Source organism: Callithrix jacchus, chromosome 4, assembly GCF_049354715.1.
Source record: "Callithrix jacchus isolate 240 chromosome 4, calJac240_pri, whole genome shotgun sequence".
Taxonomy (NCBI): Eukaryota; Metazoa; Chordata; class Mammalia; order Primates; family Cebidae; genus Callithrix; species Callithrix jacchus.
Window position 1 is genome coordinate 158,599,036 of NC_133505.1, and position 18,478 is coordinate 158,617,513.

General features: G+C 39.6%; 2 protein-coding genes across 2 annotated transcripts in view; one reads left to right on the forward strand and one right to left on the reverse strand.

Annotated features, from left to right (window-relative positions):
- Positions 1-18,478, forward strand: part of ESR1 (estrogen receptor 1) — a 408,861-nt gene that overhangs the window by 60,360 nt on the left and 330,023 nt on the right. The window lies entirely within an intron of this gene.
- On the reverse strand, positions 1,722-15,710 carry LOC128931846 (uncharacterized). Its single transcript, XM_078370832.1, has 3 exons — positions 15,541-15,710; positions 10,516-10,685; positions 1,722-6,378 (listed from the first exon to the last, which is right to left on the reverse strand). The coding sequence occupies exons 1-3, from the start codon at positions 15,640-15,642 to the stop codon at positions 6,309-6,311; spliced, it is 342 nt and encodes a 113-aa protein (XP_078226958.1). The 5' UTR covers positions 15,643-15,710; the 3' UTR covers positions 1,722-6,308.

Here is an 18,478-nt window from a genome sequence, read left to right on the forward strand (position 1 = left end):
AGCATATGCCCATTAGAGAAATTTCTGAGTCAAATGGTAACTCTATATTTAGCACTTCCAGGAACTGCCAAATGCCTGCCTGATTTTACATTCCAATGTGTGAGAGCTCCAATTTCTCTACGTTGCCATGTACACTTGTTATTATCTGTTTTGTCATAGTGGGTATGAAGTGGTAAAACTACTGAAAAAACTAACTTATTCATGGAATAAAAGTAAAATTAAAACAGTGTGGGGAAAGTATTTTCCAGGCCCAGACAGCCTCTCAGATTACAATTTTTTTCCCTATAGTCCTTGAAAATTGTCTACGCACATATGATGTATCCCTAGATATAAATTTTTAAAAACACATCTAGGAGTATACTATTTTGTATCATTCTTTTTCACTTAATAATATACCTCAGAGCAGTTGCTATAGAACAGGTTGACCTGCCTCATTCTTTTAACTTTTAGCAGAGTATTTTTTGTGAGGATGTGCCATCATTCATATAAACAGCTTTTCTCTGAAAGGGCATTTTGGTTGGTTTTGCTCTTATAAGTAATGTCGTGAACATTCACGCACAATTGTTCTTGAGTACATTTGTGAAGATATTCCCAGGAAAAAATAAGTTATACTGTTCTACATTCCCATCAACAGGGATGAGCGTGCCTGTTAGCCCACAGTCTTTCCAACTTAACACTGTGTGTTATCATACTTTCCCATCTTGGCCAATATGAGAGGTAAAAAATAGTTCAGCAAAAGTGGATTTGACCTATAAAAGGCAAATTGAGTTTATGTTATTATAAAGCTTGAAGTTCAACTTCCTAAATGTACTGAAGTTGAACTCCAGATAATATGGTAAAAGCTTTCAAATTTCTTTTTTTTTTTTTGAGATGGAGTTTCGCTCTTGTTACCCAGGCTGGAGTGCAATGGTGCGATCTCGGCTCACCGCAACCTCTGCCTCCTGGGTTCAGGCAATTCTCCTGCCTCAGCCTCCTGAGTAGCTGGGATTACAGGCACGTGCCACTATTCCCAGCTAATTTTTTTGTTTTCGTTTTTATTTTTAGTAGAGACGGGGCTGGGATTACAGGCACGTGCCACTATTCCCAGCTAATTTTTTTGTTTTTTTTAAATTTTTAGTAGAGACGGGGTTTCACCATGTTGACCAGGATGGTCTCGATCTCTTGACCTCATGATCCACCCGCCTCGGCCTCCCAAAGTGCTGGGATTACAGGCTTGAGCCACCGTGCCCAGCCAAAGCTTTCAAATTTCTAAGAAACATGCAGGCATAGAGATTGTGTCTAAATTTGCCTTAATACATAGCATATCCATTTGCTAAGTGAAGTTGATTGGTTCTTTTACCTATTCAATTGGCATTTATTCAGCATTTATTGTATGCTAGGTGAACTTTAAGTGTTAGCGAGAAGAAGGTTGAATAAGAAACACACATTCCTCACAAGTAATATATAGTCTACTAAGGAAGACACATATATAAATCAATAAGCATAATGGACATGAAATAGAGGTAGATATTATACAATAAGCTGTGTATATTAGTGAGACCATAGGCTAAGCTACTGTGAAAAAAAAAAGGATACTCAAATACTTGGGAAATTGCTTTTGGGAAAAGACAAAAAAAAAAAAAAAAGCTTGTGGAAAAGGGGAAAAAGTGGACAAGAGAGTCAGCCATTTTTAAAAATTATTTTTAATTTAATTGAATATAATAACTGTACATATTCATGGGATAAAATGAGAGGTTTTGACATGTGTATGCATTGTGTAATGATGAAATCAGGATAATCAGCAAATCCATCATCTCAAACATTTATCATTTCTCTGTGGTAAAGCATTAAAAATCCTCCTTTCTAGTTAGTTTGAAATATACAATACATTATTGTTAGCCACAGTCACCCTGCTGTGCAATGGGACACCAGAACTTATTCCTCCCATCTAACTGCAACTTTGTACCTGCTGAACAACCTGTCCCCATAGGCATTTCCCCTTAAGCAATAAACATGAAAATTGTACACATTACTTCTCAAAATACATTGGCAATCCACTTTTAGTTGCAGGGTGGACTTGGAAAATGAATTCCAGCTGGGTCACCCTGTGTCTCCATATTACTCTGGAGGAAGGGGATCATAGAGTCCCCAGTCTGGGAGGCAGGCAGAGAGGCAGCTCGCTGTGCCACTGTGATAAATTTAGCTCCATGGGGGAAAATGAACTGCTAGATAGATCTCTATTAACACAGATCTTACAATCTCATTGAGAAACAAGTTATAGAGACCTCTAGTGATTAGTGAATAGGATTAGCCTATAGAACATCTTATGGTTACATAATAAATATGATTTCAACACTCAGCTAATAAATGCTATGAAATATGATTTACATAAGATGCTAATTGTGTGACATGTCAGGTTTTAAATATAAAAGGAACAAGGGAGGGGGACATGAGTATAGCTGGGTGTTATCAGAGAAAGACACTTAGATACATTTCATATTGTGTCATGTAAACTAATACTTGCTTTTTAGGATATTCATGGTTTATTTTTTCATGTAGATTCAAGAGTTTTATGTATTCAAACTCTTCATGAAAAAAATTCAGCTCTGGTTATGTATATCCACATTTACAGGATTGAATTTTTCTTTTTGTACACTTGTGAGTATATTTTTTCCTATGGCAAAAGTTTTCCAGGAAGTAAAAGTTATCTTTGTTACTGTCTCTGATAATTGATGCTGTGTAATCAGTCATTCTCAGCAATGGCAGTTAATGGCAGTCTGGACACTGATGAAGAGTTGGTGACTGGTAATTTGTAGAGTATGTTTAGTGGGATGGTGGGCAACGGGGAGAGGTGGTATTTGGTTCCTCCTTCCCAGATATAGGTCAATGTTCTCACAATGCCGGTGAGCAAGGAACCTACTTCTCTAGGAATTTTAAAAGGTTTCTTTTAGTGAAGAACATTTCCCAAGTTTCTAATAAAAAATTGTAAATGACCAGGTATAACTTTGCCAAGCTTTCCAACATGGTTTTCCTCTAGGGTGAGAGACAATCCTTTGCTTTTTTTGAAATAGAAGTTTCTTCTCGAATTCTAACAGTAAAAACAAGACCTTTCAGACAGGTTATGTATTTTGCCATCAAATGTGCCATTTTTGAAGATAGGGGACTTGAGAAGTTATTGACAATCAGGTAAACTTCGTTCTGAAAATCAGGCTTGACTTTATAACTGTGATTAGAAAGTTGAAAAAAAAATCACGTTCTGACAAATAGAAAATACAAGTCAGAGTTCAAATTGTTCATCTTGTTTCTGTAAGCTTTTGTTCCAGAAGCCCAATGATTATTTGAGGAGAACCTGGAAAATTAACCCAAATAGAGGAAAAATATTTTTATGCGAAATGCAGTAAAAGCAGACAGCCTTGGAGAACTGAAGTTTAAATTGTTTAAGAGTCTGAGTACTAGTCTTCAGACACTTAGAACAGCATTTGATAGACAATTTAGATATTTAAGGAAACATTAATTAGCTTGGCATCAGCATTAGTGAACTCAATTTTTGGCTGAGCCCGACTTTGCCATATGATCCTGGACAAATTTGCCTAAAATGGGTGATATTAACTTCTTTAGGGAAAGGCTCTGCACTGGGATTTTTTTGAGGCCTATGATTTATGGGGTCAAACTAGAAAACAGGTGGAAACAAATGCTCACTTGTATAATATTTACATGTATTTGGTCCATAATTGTACAGCCAGGCAATTCGTTCATTATCTGTTTGAGAGTGAAAGTTTGATTATTTTAATGTTACTACTTCCGGACTTTTCTCTTCTCACGTGGTCCCTGTGACTCCTTTCTGATAACCCAGCTTATCATCATAGAATGCACATAATGCTAAGAATAAGATGCAGGGTCTTGGAAAATGGATGACAGCAATGGTGCTCTGATGGCAGTTTCGTCAGACTTTGAATGTTTTTCAAAATCACTGTTGATAAAAGTGAACACTTCTACTGAAGGTAGAAATTTAGGGGAAAAAGAAACCCAAATGGAAAGAGTTAATATCCAAACCAGGAGACTTACCTGGTAAGGTTCACTTAACTGGTAAAATGTGATCCAATTTAAACCAAGTATTTTTAGTTTTCTCAGAACAAACATCCTACATAAACACAAAAGATGATATGAGGCACAGATATAACTTGGTTCACAATATTTTCCAAAACGACAGTGTACCAGCCAGTGGGTATGGCACACAGGAGAGAAGATAATTATTTAATGTGCTAATAGCAGCATTTTATTTTGAAACCTACCCCACATGGTTATAGGGCTCAGAACAACAGATTCTAACAGAAAGATGCATTACTGAAGTATTTTAATGAGACTATTTAATATGCATTAAGAGGGCTGCATTTTCTTGCAGAGACCTTGTTGATAGCTCTTTGAGATTTCCGTCTCTATGCATTTAAGTGAAGGAGTTGGCTGGGTATTTTAGTTGGCAAATTTTGTGGACATGGAGCTTTGGTAGCGGAGAGGTACCATGCCCTGCGTGCTGGTGAGGCAGCACCACAGCAACAGCGGCTTTTAGCAGCTACCAGATTTGCTAAAAGCTGTCATGTCCAATTAGCAGTAAGTGCCATGCACCTGCAGTTACTAGGAATTGAACCTCTTTTGAGGCTGAATCTTAATGTAGCCTTTTTAAAAAATAGCAAAAATCTTACTCATACTCTGGCATAATAGAGAAAAATTAGCAATGGCAAAAACGGATGCACTCTGAAATGTATTATTAATATTGATTTAGAATATGGGGGAAATGTTGAGTCAATGACACATTTAAACTGCATTATTTTTAAATATTGTTTTCTCAGTTTACTTCCTAATCTTGAATTCAATTTTCATGTCTATATTGCAATGTTTTTTTTTTTTTTTTTTAGAAATCTATAATATTACTGCAGGGTCCCTAGGTATGTTTCCATAATTTTCTGCAAAATGTTTTTCACCAGAATAAAAAAATTATAGTTCAAAATTGCCAAACTGTAGAAAAAAATATTCTTTTACTTCTTTTCAATGCATCAAATTCACCACAATGGAAAGGACTAAACTCTAGAATTAAAATGTTATTTTCAACAGATAGTACTTAATTTAACATGTCTTCAGCATTTAAAAATATTTAATATTCTTTTCTAAAAATGCTAACATTCAGAAACTATTTACGAGGGTTCCGAGCAGTGTGATGTTTCTTTCTGTGCTTTACTGCTTTTTCTCTTTTAGAGGATATTGCAGGAGAAAAATATTTGTTAAGAATTTCCTGGAGCTACTAGGTTCTAATAAGACCAATAGACTAATTAAATAATTCATTTCATTGCATCCAGAGTGTGTACCTTTCCTTTATTCTCAGTCATAATTTTTTGAAAGAGCCGAGAACACCAAATCATCAAATCTAATGTTGAACGTGTAGTAACTTTAATTTGCTGATCATACTCTGAGATTCACCGTAATGAATAAATCAGAAGTTTTTGGCTTTTTAACATACTCACTACACTGCTAGCATAGTCACACAGTCACTGACTACACTGCTGACGTGCTTTAAAATTAGGATTATGATAGCCTGCCAAAAAGATCCTACAAACTGTCACTATTTTGGTTTGTCCTGTCAGCCATCGAGAAGTAGAGAATTTCTATACACACAAACCAGTTTGGAAAATTTATGCAAATAGGAAGTTATTCTCCAAATGGGTTATTTGATTGTGATTTTTTTTTTTTTTTTTTTTTAGACAAGGACTCACTCTCGCCCAGGCTGGAGTGCAGTGGCGTGATCTTGGCTCACTGTGACCTCCACCTGCCTAGTTCAAGCGATTCTCCTGCCTCAACCTCCTGAGTAGCTTGGAATACAAGTGTGTGCCACCGTGCCTGGCTAATTTTTGTATTTTTAGTAGAGACAGGGTTTCACCATGTTGACCAGGCTGGTCTCGAAGTCCTGGTCTCAAGTGATCCACCTGCCTCAGCCTCCCAAAGTGTTGGGATTACAGGTGTGAGCCATCGCACCAGCCTGATTGCATTTTAATATGTTGGCTCCCAACCAGTTGCAACAGTTTGGGTGCATAGATATTGCCATAGTGTTTCTATTCAACGTGTCAAATCAGTTAGGTAAAAGTTTGGCCCAAGACATGGAATTTCAATATCCTGCAGTTTCTGGTTTAACTGTTTTATGTGGAAATGAGTGGAAACACATGGTTAAGATCCCCAGCCTCCAGCTTCTCTCTTCCTCTTACCTATCTTTATACTCACCCACTTTTCCTCTGTGGGCCTGTTCCTAGAATCCATTATGTTCTGTGGGTGACATCAGTCTGCTACTGCGGGAAGAAGTAGAATTTTATGGTGCCCAAGATAAAACTGACTACGATGATGCAGAATGAGGACCTGGAGAGGAGTCAGAGATTGCAGGGGGATACAAAGAGAGAAATCACAGATGCTCCCACAAACAATGAAAACCTTCAGAAGTGGCAGGAAGGAGAGAGTAAACGGAGAACAAAAACTCAAGTCAAAATAGTCAATGGAAATACACATTTTTGAATTCCAGTTATAATTTGGAAAAGAAACAGAAGTTTATTTTTAATGAAGAAAAAAATCACCTATATTTTCCTGAAGTCTAGAAAAGTGAAAAATAGTTAACCTCCTGTTATTAGTTAAGAAGTGTTACTATTGTTATAAGTTTGTCACTGGAGAGAACATAAAAACCTCTATCTGTTTTTTTTTTTTTTTTTGCATAAGGGATAGATAAAAGATAAAAGAGTGTTTATAACCTTCGGCCTGTAAAGTAAGATTTATGAAACAAAGGACAACTGGAGATGATAAGATTTTTTCCTAATTTCTAATTATTTAGCTAAACCTTGATTGATTTCTCTCAGGCTAGTTCCCATATTACAGTAGCAGTCAGCCTTTATTAATCTTACCTGGGACCATTGGTAAATCCAATGTTAGTTTTCAGTTCTTATCTCATGTGACCATTTCGCCCCATTTAACCTCAATGATCATTCCCTCCATCTTGAGACCTCCCTTGATCCAGCTTTCGACATACTTTGCCCTCCTGGTATTTCTCTTTCTTTTTCTTTTCTTTCTTTCTTTTTTTTTTTTTTTTGACTATTTCAAGATAATGGTTTGTTTTGACACCACCAAAAGGAATGTAGTAGATCTCTGTTTTGATCTGGAAATAGATTCAGTACACACCTGCTCAGTCTCCTCTGCTGGTTGCTCCACATTTCCACAATCTCTCAGAGCTGGAGCTCCTCAGATTCAGTCCTTGGACTTCTCTCCTTTCTCAAATTGACATCTGGAGTCATGGCTTTAAACACTATCTATCGCTCCCTTTCTCCTTGAACTCCAGAAGTGTCTGTCCAACTGCTACTGACATCTTCACTTGGATTTCTATGAACTTTCCCAAACTTAACATGTCTAAAGCCAAATAGTGGGCTGGAGGTGGTGGCTCACGTCTGTAATCCCAGAACTTTAGGAGGCTGAGGTGGGCAGATTACTTGAGCCCAGAAGTAGGAGACTAGTCTGGGCAATAAAGAAACTCTGTCTCTACAAAAAAAATACAAAACTTAGCTGGACATAATGGTGCATGCCTGTAGGGCATAATGGTGCAGTTACTGGGGAGGCTGAGGTGGGAGGATTGTGTGAGCCTGAGAAGCTGAAGCTGCAGTGAGCTATGATTACACCACTACACTCCAGCCTGGGCGACTGAGTGAGATCCTGTCTCAAAAAAAACCAAAAAAACAAAAACCAAAAACCCAAAACAGATTCCACATCTCCCCTTTAAACCTCCTCTTCTTACAATGAATCCCATCTTGATTTATGGCAGATTCTTTCTTCCAGTTCTTAAGCCAAAAACCAAGGGGTCATTCTTGACTGCTGTCTTCCATGGAGTCATCTAAACATCAGAGTATCCTGTTGGCTATCTGGAATTTAACCACTTCCTAACACTGACATCTCTACCCACCTGCTCCTAGCTACCACCGGAGTTCCTTGGAGTGTTGGAGCAGCCACAGAACTGGTTTCCCTGACTTTCCTGCCCATGTCCAGTCAGCTCTGCCCTTTAAAAATGGAAATCAGGTCACCTCATGACCTCCCCTCTCCTCCCCTCCCCTCCTCTTCCCTTACTTTCTTTCTTCTTTCAACAAAATCTTGCTCTGTCATCTAGCCTGGAAGGCAATGGCACAATCTCTGCTCACTGCAACCCTCGCCTCCCAGGTTCAAGGGATTCTCTTGTCTCAGCCTCCTGAGTAGCTGGGATTATAGGCACTCACCACCATGCCTGGCTAATTTTTCTATTTTTAGTAGAGACGGGGTTTCACCATGTTGGCCAGGCTGGTCTCGAACTCCTGACCTCAGGTGATCCACCCGCCTTGGCCTCCCAAAGTGCTTGGATTATAGGGGTGAGCCACCGCGCGCAACTGTGACTTTTCAAAAACTCCCCATCTTCTCCACTTTCATTCAGAAACAGCCAAATCTACATGGCTCCCTACTGACCTTCTGACGTCATGTTCTTTGCTGCCCCTTGAGTGCATTGAACATGCCTCTGACCCAGAAGTTTTCTGTTTGCTATTTCCTGAAATGCTATTCCCTTCATTTCCTTCAGGTGATTATTGAAATTTCACTGCAGCAAGTCCTTTCCTGCCCTCCGTATTTAAAACTGCATTTCCTCCATCTTCTTCCTTTCCTCCCCATGTACACTTTACTCCCTTCCTTACTGAATTTTTTTCCTATCCCACTTTTTTTTTTTTTTTTTTTTGACATGGAAGTCTTGCTCTGTTGCCCAGGCTGGAGTACAGTGATGTGATCTTGGCTCACTGCAACCTTCGCCTCCCGGGTTCAAGTGATTCTCCTGCCTCAGCCTCCTGAGTATCTGAAATTACAGGTGCCCACCACCATGCCATACTATTTTTTGTATTTTTAGTAGAGACGAGGTTTCACCCTGTTGTTTAGAATGGTCTTGAACTCCTGACCTTGTGATCTGCTGGTCTTGGCCTCCCAAAGTGCTGAAATCACTTTCTTACTTCCTGTGTATGTTACTTATTTATTTGTCTGTCTCTCTATACTAGAATATCAGCTCTATGAGGGTAGAGTTTTTTGTTTCATCCAATGCTGTATTTTTAATACTTAACAACAGTTCTGGCTGGTAGGTACTGTCTATTAATGGTTTTTGAATGAATTGAGAGTAACAAATTCTAACTGGTAAAAATAAATTAAATGAGCCGGGCATGATGGCGCACCCCTGGATTATGAATCCCAGCACTTTAGAATGCTGAGGTGGGTGGATTACTTGAGATCAGGAGTTGGAGACCAGCCTGGCCAACATGGGGAAACCCCATCTCTACTAAAAATGCAAAAATCAGCTGGGTGTAGTGGTGCATGCCTGTAATCCCAGCTACTTGGGAGGCTAAGGCATGAGAATCACTTGAATGAGAATCGCTTAAACTCAGGAAGTGGATGTTGCAGTGAGCCAGGATCATGAACGGCACACCAGTCTGGGTGACAGAGCAAGACTCCACCTAAAATAAATAAATAAATAAATACATACATACATACATACATACATACATACATAAAATAAATAAAAATAAAATAAATGATCTCACAGAATATCATTTCTTGATTGGAGGAGGAGAGAAAAAATGTGTATGGGAGAGGGGGCAGTGCAGAGAGACTTCCTTTGCATTAGTGAGGGTTCACATCCGAACTGTGTAACCTCCCTACTTGGTGGGTCCCATTACCTCTCTCCTGAATCAAATAATACTCCTGTGCACACCTTTTACTGGTACTGAGGCTATTTTAATGGTCCATTAAAAAACATTTAAAATACAAAAACAAGGCTGTACTACTTTAACTCTGACCTTAGAAGACTCTCAGTTTTATAACTGTTTAGAGAAAATGTGGAAATGTTTGCTGGCCCCAATCTTTTTATTACTCATCTCTATAAAGAGGCTTTTAAGGACATATTAAAAAGTTTCCATCTCTCTTGTCTGTTGCCTTTCTTCTCATCTTCCTTTCTTGTCCTCCAAATGGCTGAAAGCAAGACCCTGAGAGTCTGGAAGAAATACATTTTGGTCAGAGCAGGCTGGGCTGGAGCTGGCCTAGAACCTTGGATCCTGACCTCAGAATTGCTGCTCAAATTACTGCTTTCTGAAAGAGTGAGCTCATGCGTGTTTATTATTACTATGAACAAATTTAGCTGTTGTTTCACCCAAGAGCTGAAGTTCTTCCTTGGACCCCTTTGCTTGTTTGTGTTTTTGGAAACGTGTTTTCTCATGCGCAACTAGAACCAAGATGAAAGCTTCAGTTCTCAGAACAGGTGCCACGACCAAGGAGGCAAAACAAGAGCTATAGAGGGGTGTGGTGTGTGAAACTGAGAAAGCAGGTAGTTTTTCAGAAAAACTGAGAGCCAGGAATGACTTCATCCATTTCCTGTAATAAGGCAACGGCCTGACCTTGAGGAACCTATTAGAGTGTGCTTCTACACAGAGGCCATTTCGGGGCTCAATGTAGGGGAGAATTTACCTTTGACTGTTTTCTGAAGCAAGGTCTCTTCTAAACTGTAAAGTGGCATATACAACTTTAGGAATGTAAAGTTTTGCAAAGTCTCCAAAATCCCTGGAAGTTTTGAATGTGCAGACCATGTGAATTCTTTGTGGTTTCATGTCTTGCTGTTCAGGATTCTTTAGAGACACCTGCATGGTAGAAATTTAGTGGAAATTCAGGTAGTTATAGGCTGGTTTGTTTGTTTTCCCAAACAGAGGTAGCAAAATGGATGCTAAGAAGCAAATTACTTTTACTATTACAGATGCCTCAGGGGACCTCCTGTCATAATGCAACTTAAACTATACTTGTCTCCTCAGTTCCTTTTTATGTGTTTATTTAATAGTCTTCAACCAATTTGTTCTTCATTAGCTGTTCTATAAGACTTCAAGAGAAGCCATGATAATAATGCATTTAGGATCAGAAGAATACAGCATGTCTGAGAGTTCCTGGGGACTTTAGAGAATACCTAGCCCAATCTTCCCTTTATAGAAGAGGATGGCCAGGCATGGTGGCTGATGCCTGTAATCCCAGCACTTTGGTTGGCCGAAGTGGGCAGATCACTTGAGGTCAGGAGTTCAAGACCAGCCTGGTCAACATGGTGAAACCTCATCTCTATTAAAACTGCAAAAATTAGTTGGGCGTGGTGGTGGGTGCCTGTAATCCCAGCTACTTGGGAGGCTGAGGCAGGAGAATCACTTGAACCCGGGAGTCGGAGGTGGCAGTGAGCCGAGATCACGCCAGTGCACTCTAGCCTGGGCGACAGAGCGAGACTCTGTCTCAAAAACAAACGAACAAAAGACACAAACAAAAAAACAGAAGAGGAGTCTGAGGGTGAAGATGGGCAGTGACTCACCCAGGGTCTCACTGATTTGCTGGCAGAGTTGAACAGTAAAAGGTGCCTTTCCTAATCTCTTTCCAGTGTTCTCGTCATCACAATGAGTTCAAGGAAATTTACTAGCAACTTGGGAGTAATAATGATAAACCTCTCAAAAACTCCATGGGCCAGAAACCCAAACATAAAACCAGAATATTCTTATGAGTTCCATTGCATAAGACAGTATGCTCCTGCTGATCTATTAAAATGATGTTTATAAATTAAAGGCTATTTAGGATATTTGAGGTGTCCAAACAATTTAAACTAGGGTAATATCTCCTTAGCCTTCCCCACCACGCCCTGCAGCTTTAACACTGCAGAACACCAGTTGGTAGCTGATATCTAGATAATGGAAGTCGTGGACCTGTTTTCAGTTTTGATAAAATGACACAGCACTATGGTTACATTTTACAAATATTTTTGCTGATGTGTATACCCAAGAAGGAACAGACCTTCCTCAGGGGTCATTCTTAGGAAAGTGCAGCTGTGCTTCTCTCATCATCAGATTGGATCCTTCAGGTTGGCACAAAAGTAACTGTGGTTTTGCCATTAAAAGTAATGGCGTGGCTGGGCATGCTGGCTCACACCTGTAATCCTAGCACTTTGGGAGGTTCAGGTGGGCAGATCATGAGGTCAGGAGTTGGAGACCAGCCTGACCAACATGGCGAAACCCCGTCTCTACAAAAAATTAAAAAATTAGCTGGGTGTGGTGGTGTGCGCCTGTAATCCCAGCTACTCTGGAGGCTGAGGCAGGAGAATCACTTGAGCCTGAGAGGCAGAAGTTGTGGTAAGCTGGGATCATGCCACTGTACTCCAGCCTGGGTGATAGAGCGACACTCTGTCTCAAAAAAGAAAAAGAAAAAGTAATGGCAAAACCCCAGTTACTTTTGCACCAAACTAATACCTTTGTTAGTACCTGAAAGGGTTGGTAAAATTCAGAATATTGTAAAATCAGTAAAAGCTTAATAAAACGTATCTAAATCTATCCTACGGATGAGTCTATGCATAGCTTATTAAATGTCTTAACTGAAACACACATGCATATGTGTGAGTAAGCTGACATCAGGAGTCACCTGACCATAGAAAATCTAGAGAAGGTTGGTTCAAGCTTCACCTTGTGAAGACCAATTCCCCTAATGCTTCCATGTATACATTTTCCCAAGAGACATTCTTCAGGGCTCTCTCTGGCTGTCAGTTTTTCCTTTCTGAATTAGTACCTGGCGTGTCATTTAACCCTCCCTTGGGTCACAGTTGTGTTCCACACGGACTGGGTAGGTCCAGAGGTACAACTCATTGCCTTTCTTTGAATCCCACAAAAGGCCACCCAACAAGGCAGTGTTGGTGGAAAACTCTACTGAAGAAAGGGTCTATATCCCAACTAAGAAGCATCTAGAAATAGAATATTAAATATCCCTCCTCTTAGGAATCCATGGTCCAACTCAGACTTCAGCATAATGTACTCCCCTGTCTTCTTTTCTCCTTATTTCCATCTTCAGAGCAGTCCTATTCTCTGTGTCCTTTCTTTATCTTATGAAGAATATTTTGGCTCCTCCTTTGTTTTCTCCCTCCTGGATCTATTGTGGTAAATATGGAATTTGCAGGCGGGCTTCTTTGCACTCCCCCAGCCTGCTCCCTTAATGCTCTCTCGTGAGGTGCTTTCCTGAGTCCTCCTAGGTTAGTTGCTGCCCCCAGCACCTGCTCTTCCCCGTCGCAACCCATGACAGTAAACGCACTGCACATGCTTATCCTACAGACCGCTGGGAGAACTAGATGAAGGCTATGTGCGAAGCTACAAGCTCTTGGGAAAGTGCTAGAGAAACTGGTAGACACTGTTATGATGATAAGATGCTCAGAAAACAATGTAGTGCAGGACAATACATCTAGAACAGTAAGCCCTCAATAAATGCTAGCTGTCGTTATCCTTTTATAGCCAGCCCCACCATGGATGGGTCATGTGACCTGAAACAAATTTAATTCTCTGGATTTCAATTATTTCTCAATGAAGGAATTAAGCTCCATCAGTGGTTCTCAAACTCAAGTGTGTATCAGAATCATTTGGATGGTGTGTTATGACACTGAAGGCTGGGCCCCACCCTCAAAATTTCTTAGTCAATCCGGGAGGGAGTGCAATAATTTGCATTTCTAAAAAGCTCCCAGGTGAAGTTGATGGCATCTGGAGACACACCTTGAAAATCCTCTGCTTACTCTAAACAAGACAGTGCTTCTTTACCTTGAGTGCGTCAGAACCCTCTGGGGAGGTTAAAAGTCCCAGTGCCCAGGATGTCTCTCAGATCAGTGAAATCACAACCTCTGTAGATGGTAACCAGACCTTAGTGGCTTTTAAAGTTCTCCAGGTGCTTCCAATGAGCAGCTAAGGTTGACAACACTTCTAAGACCGCTTTCAGGTGAAAAGTAACTATCATTCTAATTTAAATGAAGGAGAAAATGAATTTGTTACTCTGACACCATTATCTACTCTTTTATGCATGGGCTTATCTCATAAGAAATAAACATTTACTAAGGTGTGTGCGTATTTTTAGAGCATCCATTGGGGGCATGTGGTACAGCCTGTAGAAAAACAGCGTGGTGCATGCTGAAACTGTGATAGACTTTGCAGCTTATTTTTTATAAATTAGTTTTGCTGGTGTGCTATTTGATTATTGGAGAGTGGTGTGAACATGTTTCTATGCATCCCAGGGGGTTGCTGTCACCTTTAAGGGGCCTCCTTCAATCCCAGCTCTTTCATTTACAAATTCTATGACCTTGGATGAGTTTCTTCACTTTTCTGTGCCACGAGTTCTCAGTAAAATGGAGATAATTATAGAACCTACTTGATAGAGCTCTGAGAATCATACAGTAAAGTTATTTTACATAATTACTATTCAGAAATGATCATTAACAATCTAACATTTAAAAATTTATTAATAGGCTGGATGTCGTGGCTCACACCTGTAATCCCAGCACTTTGGGAGGCTGAAGTGGGTGGATCACTTGAGGTCAGGAGTTTGAGACCAGCCTGGCCAACAAAATGAAACCCCATCTCTACTAAAAGTATAAAAATTAGCCAGGTGTGATGGCATGTGTCTGTAGTCCCAGCTATTATGTGTGGCTGAGGCAAGAAAATCACTTGAACCTGGGAGGCTGCAGTGAGCAGAGATCACACCACTGCACTCCAGCCTGGACAACAGGGTGAGAGACTACGTCCCCCAAAAAATAATTAATAGTTTAAACACTTTGAATATATTTCAACATATAAAGATATGTACATTTAATTTTAAATATATTAAAAGATAAGTTTGAAATACATAAAGTAAATATACATAAATTAATACAGTAAAATGTTTGCTGAATATTTACAATTTTCTCTGTATTGCTAAGAGCAATTTATTACCTCACCTGTTATGTAATATCTAGAAAACATACTTACGTAATTTCCAAATTATAACCACTGTGGCTCCTGGACAAGTAGGACTGTGTCTGATATTTTTTTGCATCCTCGTCACTACCTGCCACTCTGAGGTCACTTGTTGCCTTTCTGTATGTAATAACCTCTAGGTATACTTCTTTCATTATTTCTGCACATTCTCTCTACTTTGCTGCATTCTTCAGTGCATTCTTTTCTCCCACATTGGAAAGAAATATGCATATTGATCCATTCCAACCCCCAAAGGCAAAAATCACTAGGCAGTGTAGAAAATGAAAGCAAGGAATTTTTGGTTATTGTTGCTGTGGCTTTTTGATGTGTGTACATATATCTGCATCGTTTTTTTTGTCCCTAGGGGTGAAATGGGGTGGTGTTAGTCAGGGGTTACTGACAGGATGGTGTTTCCTACTGTGTTGGAGAGACTGAGACTGGGGAAAGATTCTCCAAGCCTGGGAAACGCAGACGTCCAGTCGTGAAAACAGTTTGTGGTTGGTCGTTATGTCAGAAGCGGTTTGTATTCCTTGAAGAAGGCCAGGAAAATTATCCAGAGCCCAGGTGCCTTTCTAAGACGCATCAACATTCACTCAGAAGTTCAGCTAATATAAGGCAGAAATACAAGAATGAACAAGACTTCTGAGCTTACAGCTGATGGTAGCTTGGGGACTAGACAGAGAATTAAAATACAACATGGTTAGGCACAACTTACCTGCGCCAGAGGGGCGACGGAAGGCCTTGGACAGGGAGTGATGCCTGGAGGATGACAAGGCCACAGGTGACTTAGGGGGCCAGGAAGGCGAAGGGCGACCATGTGGGTGAAGGGAAGGAGGCTAAACTCAGCAGAGAAACCGGCTGTTCCCTGTTGCTGGAGCAGAGCGCGGGGGTGTGGCCCTCCTGTCTCTGGCTTTGCTGTCAACAGGCGAGATTGGCAAGTAGGGCGACCAACCGGCCTGGTTTGCTCAGGGACTGGGGTTTCCTGGAAGGTGGGACTTTCAATACTAAAACTGGGACAGTCCTGGGCAAATAAATCAGGACGGTTGGCCATCCTATCTTTGTGTGGGCATCTGCCAACTGAGTCATGGGCCTATCTGGTTTATTTCTTTATTTATTTCTGCCTGAGTAACAGAAGAATATGTTAAATGTATGGAGTCTGGAAAAAGAAGGAAAGGGGAGATAGGACTTTGATGTTCTAGATTGGAAGAAGACACTCTTGATGAAGGAGGCATTTTTACTCTGGAGAAGGACTGCTTCAGCCACAAAAGGCCAAGGGGTGCACTACAGGGAGAAATCTGCCCTGCGCTTGTGAGGATGGCCAGTGGGCTCTGCTGAGCGCGGCGAGTCAGTCTTTGCAATGAAAATACAGTGTGGGGGAGACAATGCTGGAAATCGATGGAAGAAGTGGAACAGGACACCAGTTTAGTGGAATTTCTTTACAACGTGGGCTTCCTGTCGCCAGTTCATTAACCATGATAAAAATGGTTATGTTGTTACGTTCATCAAGATCCAAATTTTTCTACCGTTTTGAGATGTCTATCAGTCACAGTGATGATCACTGATGACTGAACGAGATCATTTCCTCTAAAAATTATGTTACATTAACCCATACAAGCACCAATGTCTGTTACATGTTTGCTTTAATTTTGAGGCCAAATAGGACATTTGTAAATATAGCACTTCATGTAATTCTGTAAGCACTAAACAACTAAACATATTTACTTTTTTTGAATCAATTAGAATAGTGCTGTACAATAGAAATATATCAGCCACACACGTCACTTAAAATTTTCTAGTAATCACATTAAAATAGTGAAAAGAAATCACTAAAAGTAATTTTAATAATATATTTTATTTCTCATAATGTCTAAATATTAATTTCAACATGTACTAAATATAACAATTATTCATGAGAACTGTTACATTCTTTTGGCTTTGCACCAAACATTTGAAATGTGTACATTTTTCACTTAGCGCATAGGCAATTCAGATGCTATGTTTTCAGGAATATTCCATCTGTAGATAGATAACTTAAAATTGCATTTGAAAAAGTAGATTCAGACACCTAAGTTGTTACAAGCATACTTAAAAGTTTTCAATGACTGAATTGAATATCAGTTTTAACATTTAAATCAATGAAATTAATTAAAATGAGATGAAAATTTAGAAAATCTATTCCCAGTCACACTAGCTACATTTCAAGTGCTTCATAGCCACATGTGGCTAGTGGCAGCTGTATTGAATAGAAAAGAAGTAGAATATTTGGAATAAAAATTTAAAAGTGAACACGTTGTGTTACTCTCGTTAGCCATGCTATTGCTTTTTTTTTTCTGTAGCTAATTACAACCTTAAGATCTGGTAGATTCGCCACCTTTTTTTTTTTTTTTTTTTAAGCATTTGTTCCATGTCAACCCTGTAGATGGCAGCACTTTCTTCCTAAAACTACAAGAAGGAGGCGTTGCCTGGACTTGTCACTCAGATTCTGGCACCTTTCATAGAAAGAGTCTGAATTATCTGGAAAATTCTTTGGTAGCCTTTGTCAGAATCTTTTCAGTTCTATTGTCATTCTGCACAGATGGTTGTTGATGATGAAAACAATCTCTCAGCCTCTAGTCCAGGATATCACTCATTCCTCAGTTCAAGAAACTCTAGGGTGAGAGGAGAAAGGGGTTCTGTTACAGAAGTGTTATCAAAATGTATTGGTTTACGCATATCCAGGTTTTGGAAATGGCGATTCCAAGAGCCACTTAATAAAACTTTTCAAAGTAGATGAGAGACAGTTTTTCCCTCACATGCTGTAGTAATATTAATCTATATTTTCATTTTTCACTGGATTTTGTAATTGAATTTTAAAGAATGCATATGTGGCTTAATATTTATATGCAAGATATCCATATCCAGTATTGAAAGATATTAACAATAAAATATGCACCTGTATAAAATTCGTGATTTTTGAAGCCCCTCTCTCCTCCCCTTTTCATTGCATTTGTGTTAGGAGAGCATGAGATAAGGAACCAGGTACTAAGGACAAAGAAGGAGCGATCAGAGGTGGGTTTCCTGAGGACCAACATACATTTTTGCATAGCTCACGAGGACTTTGATACTAAACTCCATTAAGTGGTGGTTTGGTGTCTTGATTCCTTTTGATTGACATTTAAAAACTACAGGTGAGGCAGGCGCTATGGCTGGTGCCTGCAATCCCAATACTTTGGGAGGCCCAGGCTGACAGATTGTCCGAACTCAGGAGTTTGAGACCAGGCTGGCCAACATGGTGAAATCCGTCTCTACTAAAAATACAAAAGTTAGCCAGGCATGGTGGCAGAAACCCATAATTTCAGCTACCCAGGAGACTAAGATGGGAGGATTGCTTGAGCCTGGGTGGTGGAGGTTACAGTGAACCAAGATGGCACCCCTGTACTCCAACCTGGGCAATAGAGTGAGACCCTGTCTCAAAACAAAACAAAAAAATAAAAAATAAAAAAATAATCACACACTTCTTCTTTTTCACTCAATCTGTTTCCAAATAAAATATCTAGATTCGATTTGAATTTTAATAATGATTTTGCTTAGTTTTATAGCTTGTATAGCTATAAATACTATAGCAAGTATAATGTCTAAAATGCTGTGCTTTTGACTTAAGAAAAAAATTATAG

Bases quoted from the DNA above. Each gene is read 5' to 3' on its own strand.
- LOC128931846 (XM_078370832.1), bottom strand. From the start codon at position 15,642: ATGGTCGCCCTTCGCCTTCCTGGCCCCCTAAGTCACCTGTGGCCTTGT. The intron at 10,686-15,540 runs GTAAGTTGTGCC...TCTACCATGCAG, and splicing joins CCGTCGCCCCTCTGGCGCAG to GTGTCTCTAAAGAATCCTGA. The intron at 6,379-10,515 runs GTAAATTCTCCC...ACTCCTCTCCAG, and splicing joins GCTTCAGAAAACAGTCAAAG to GTCCTCATTCTGCATCATCG.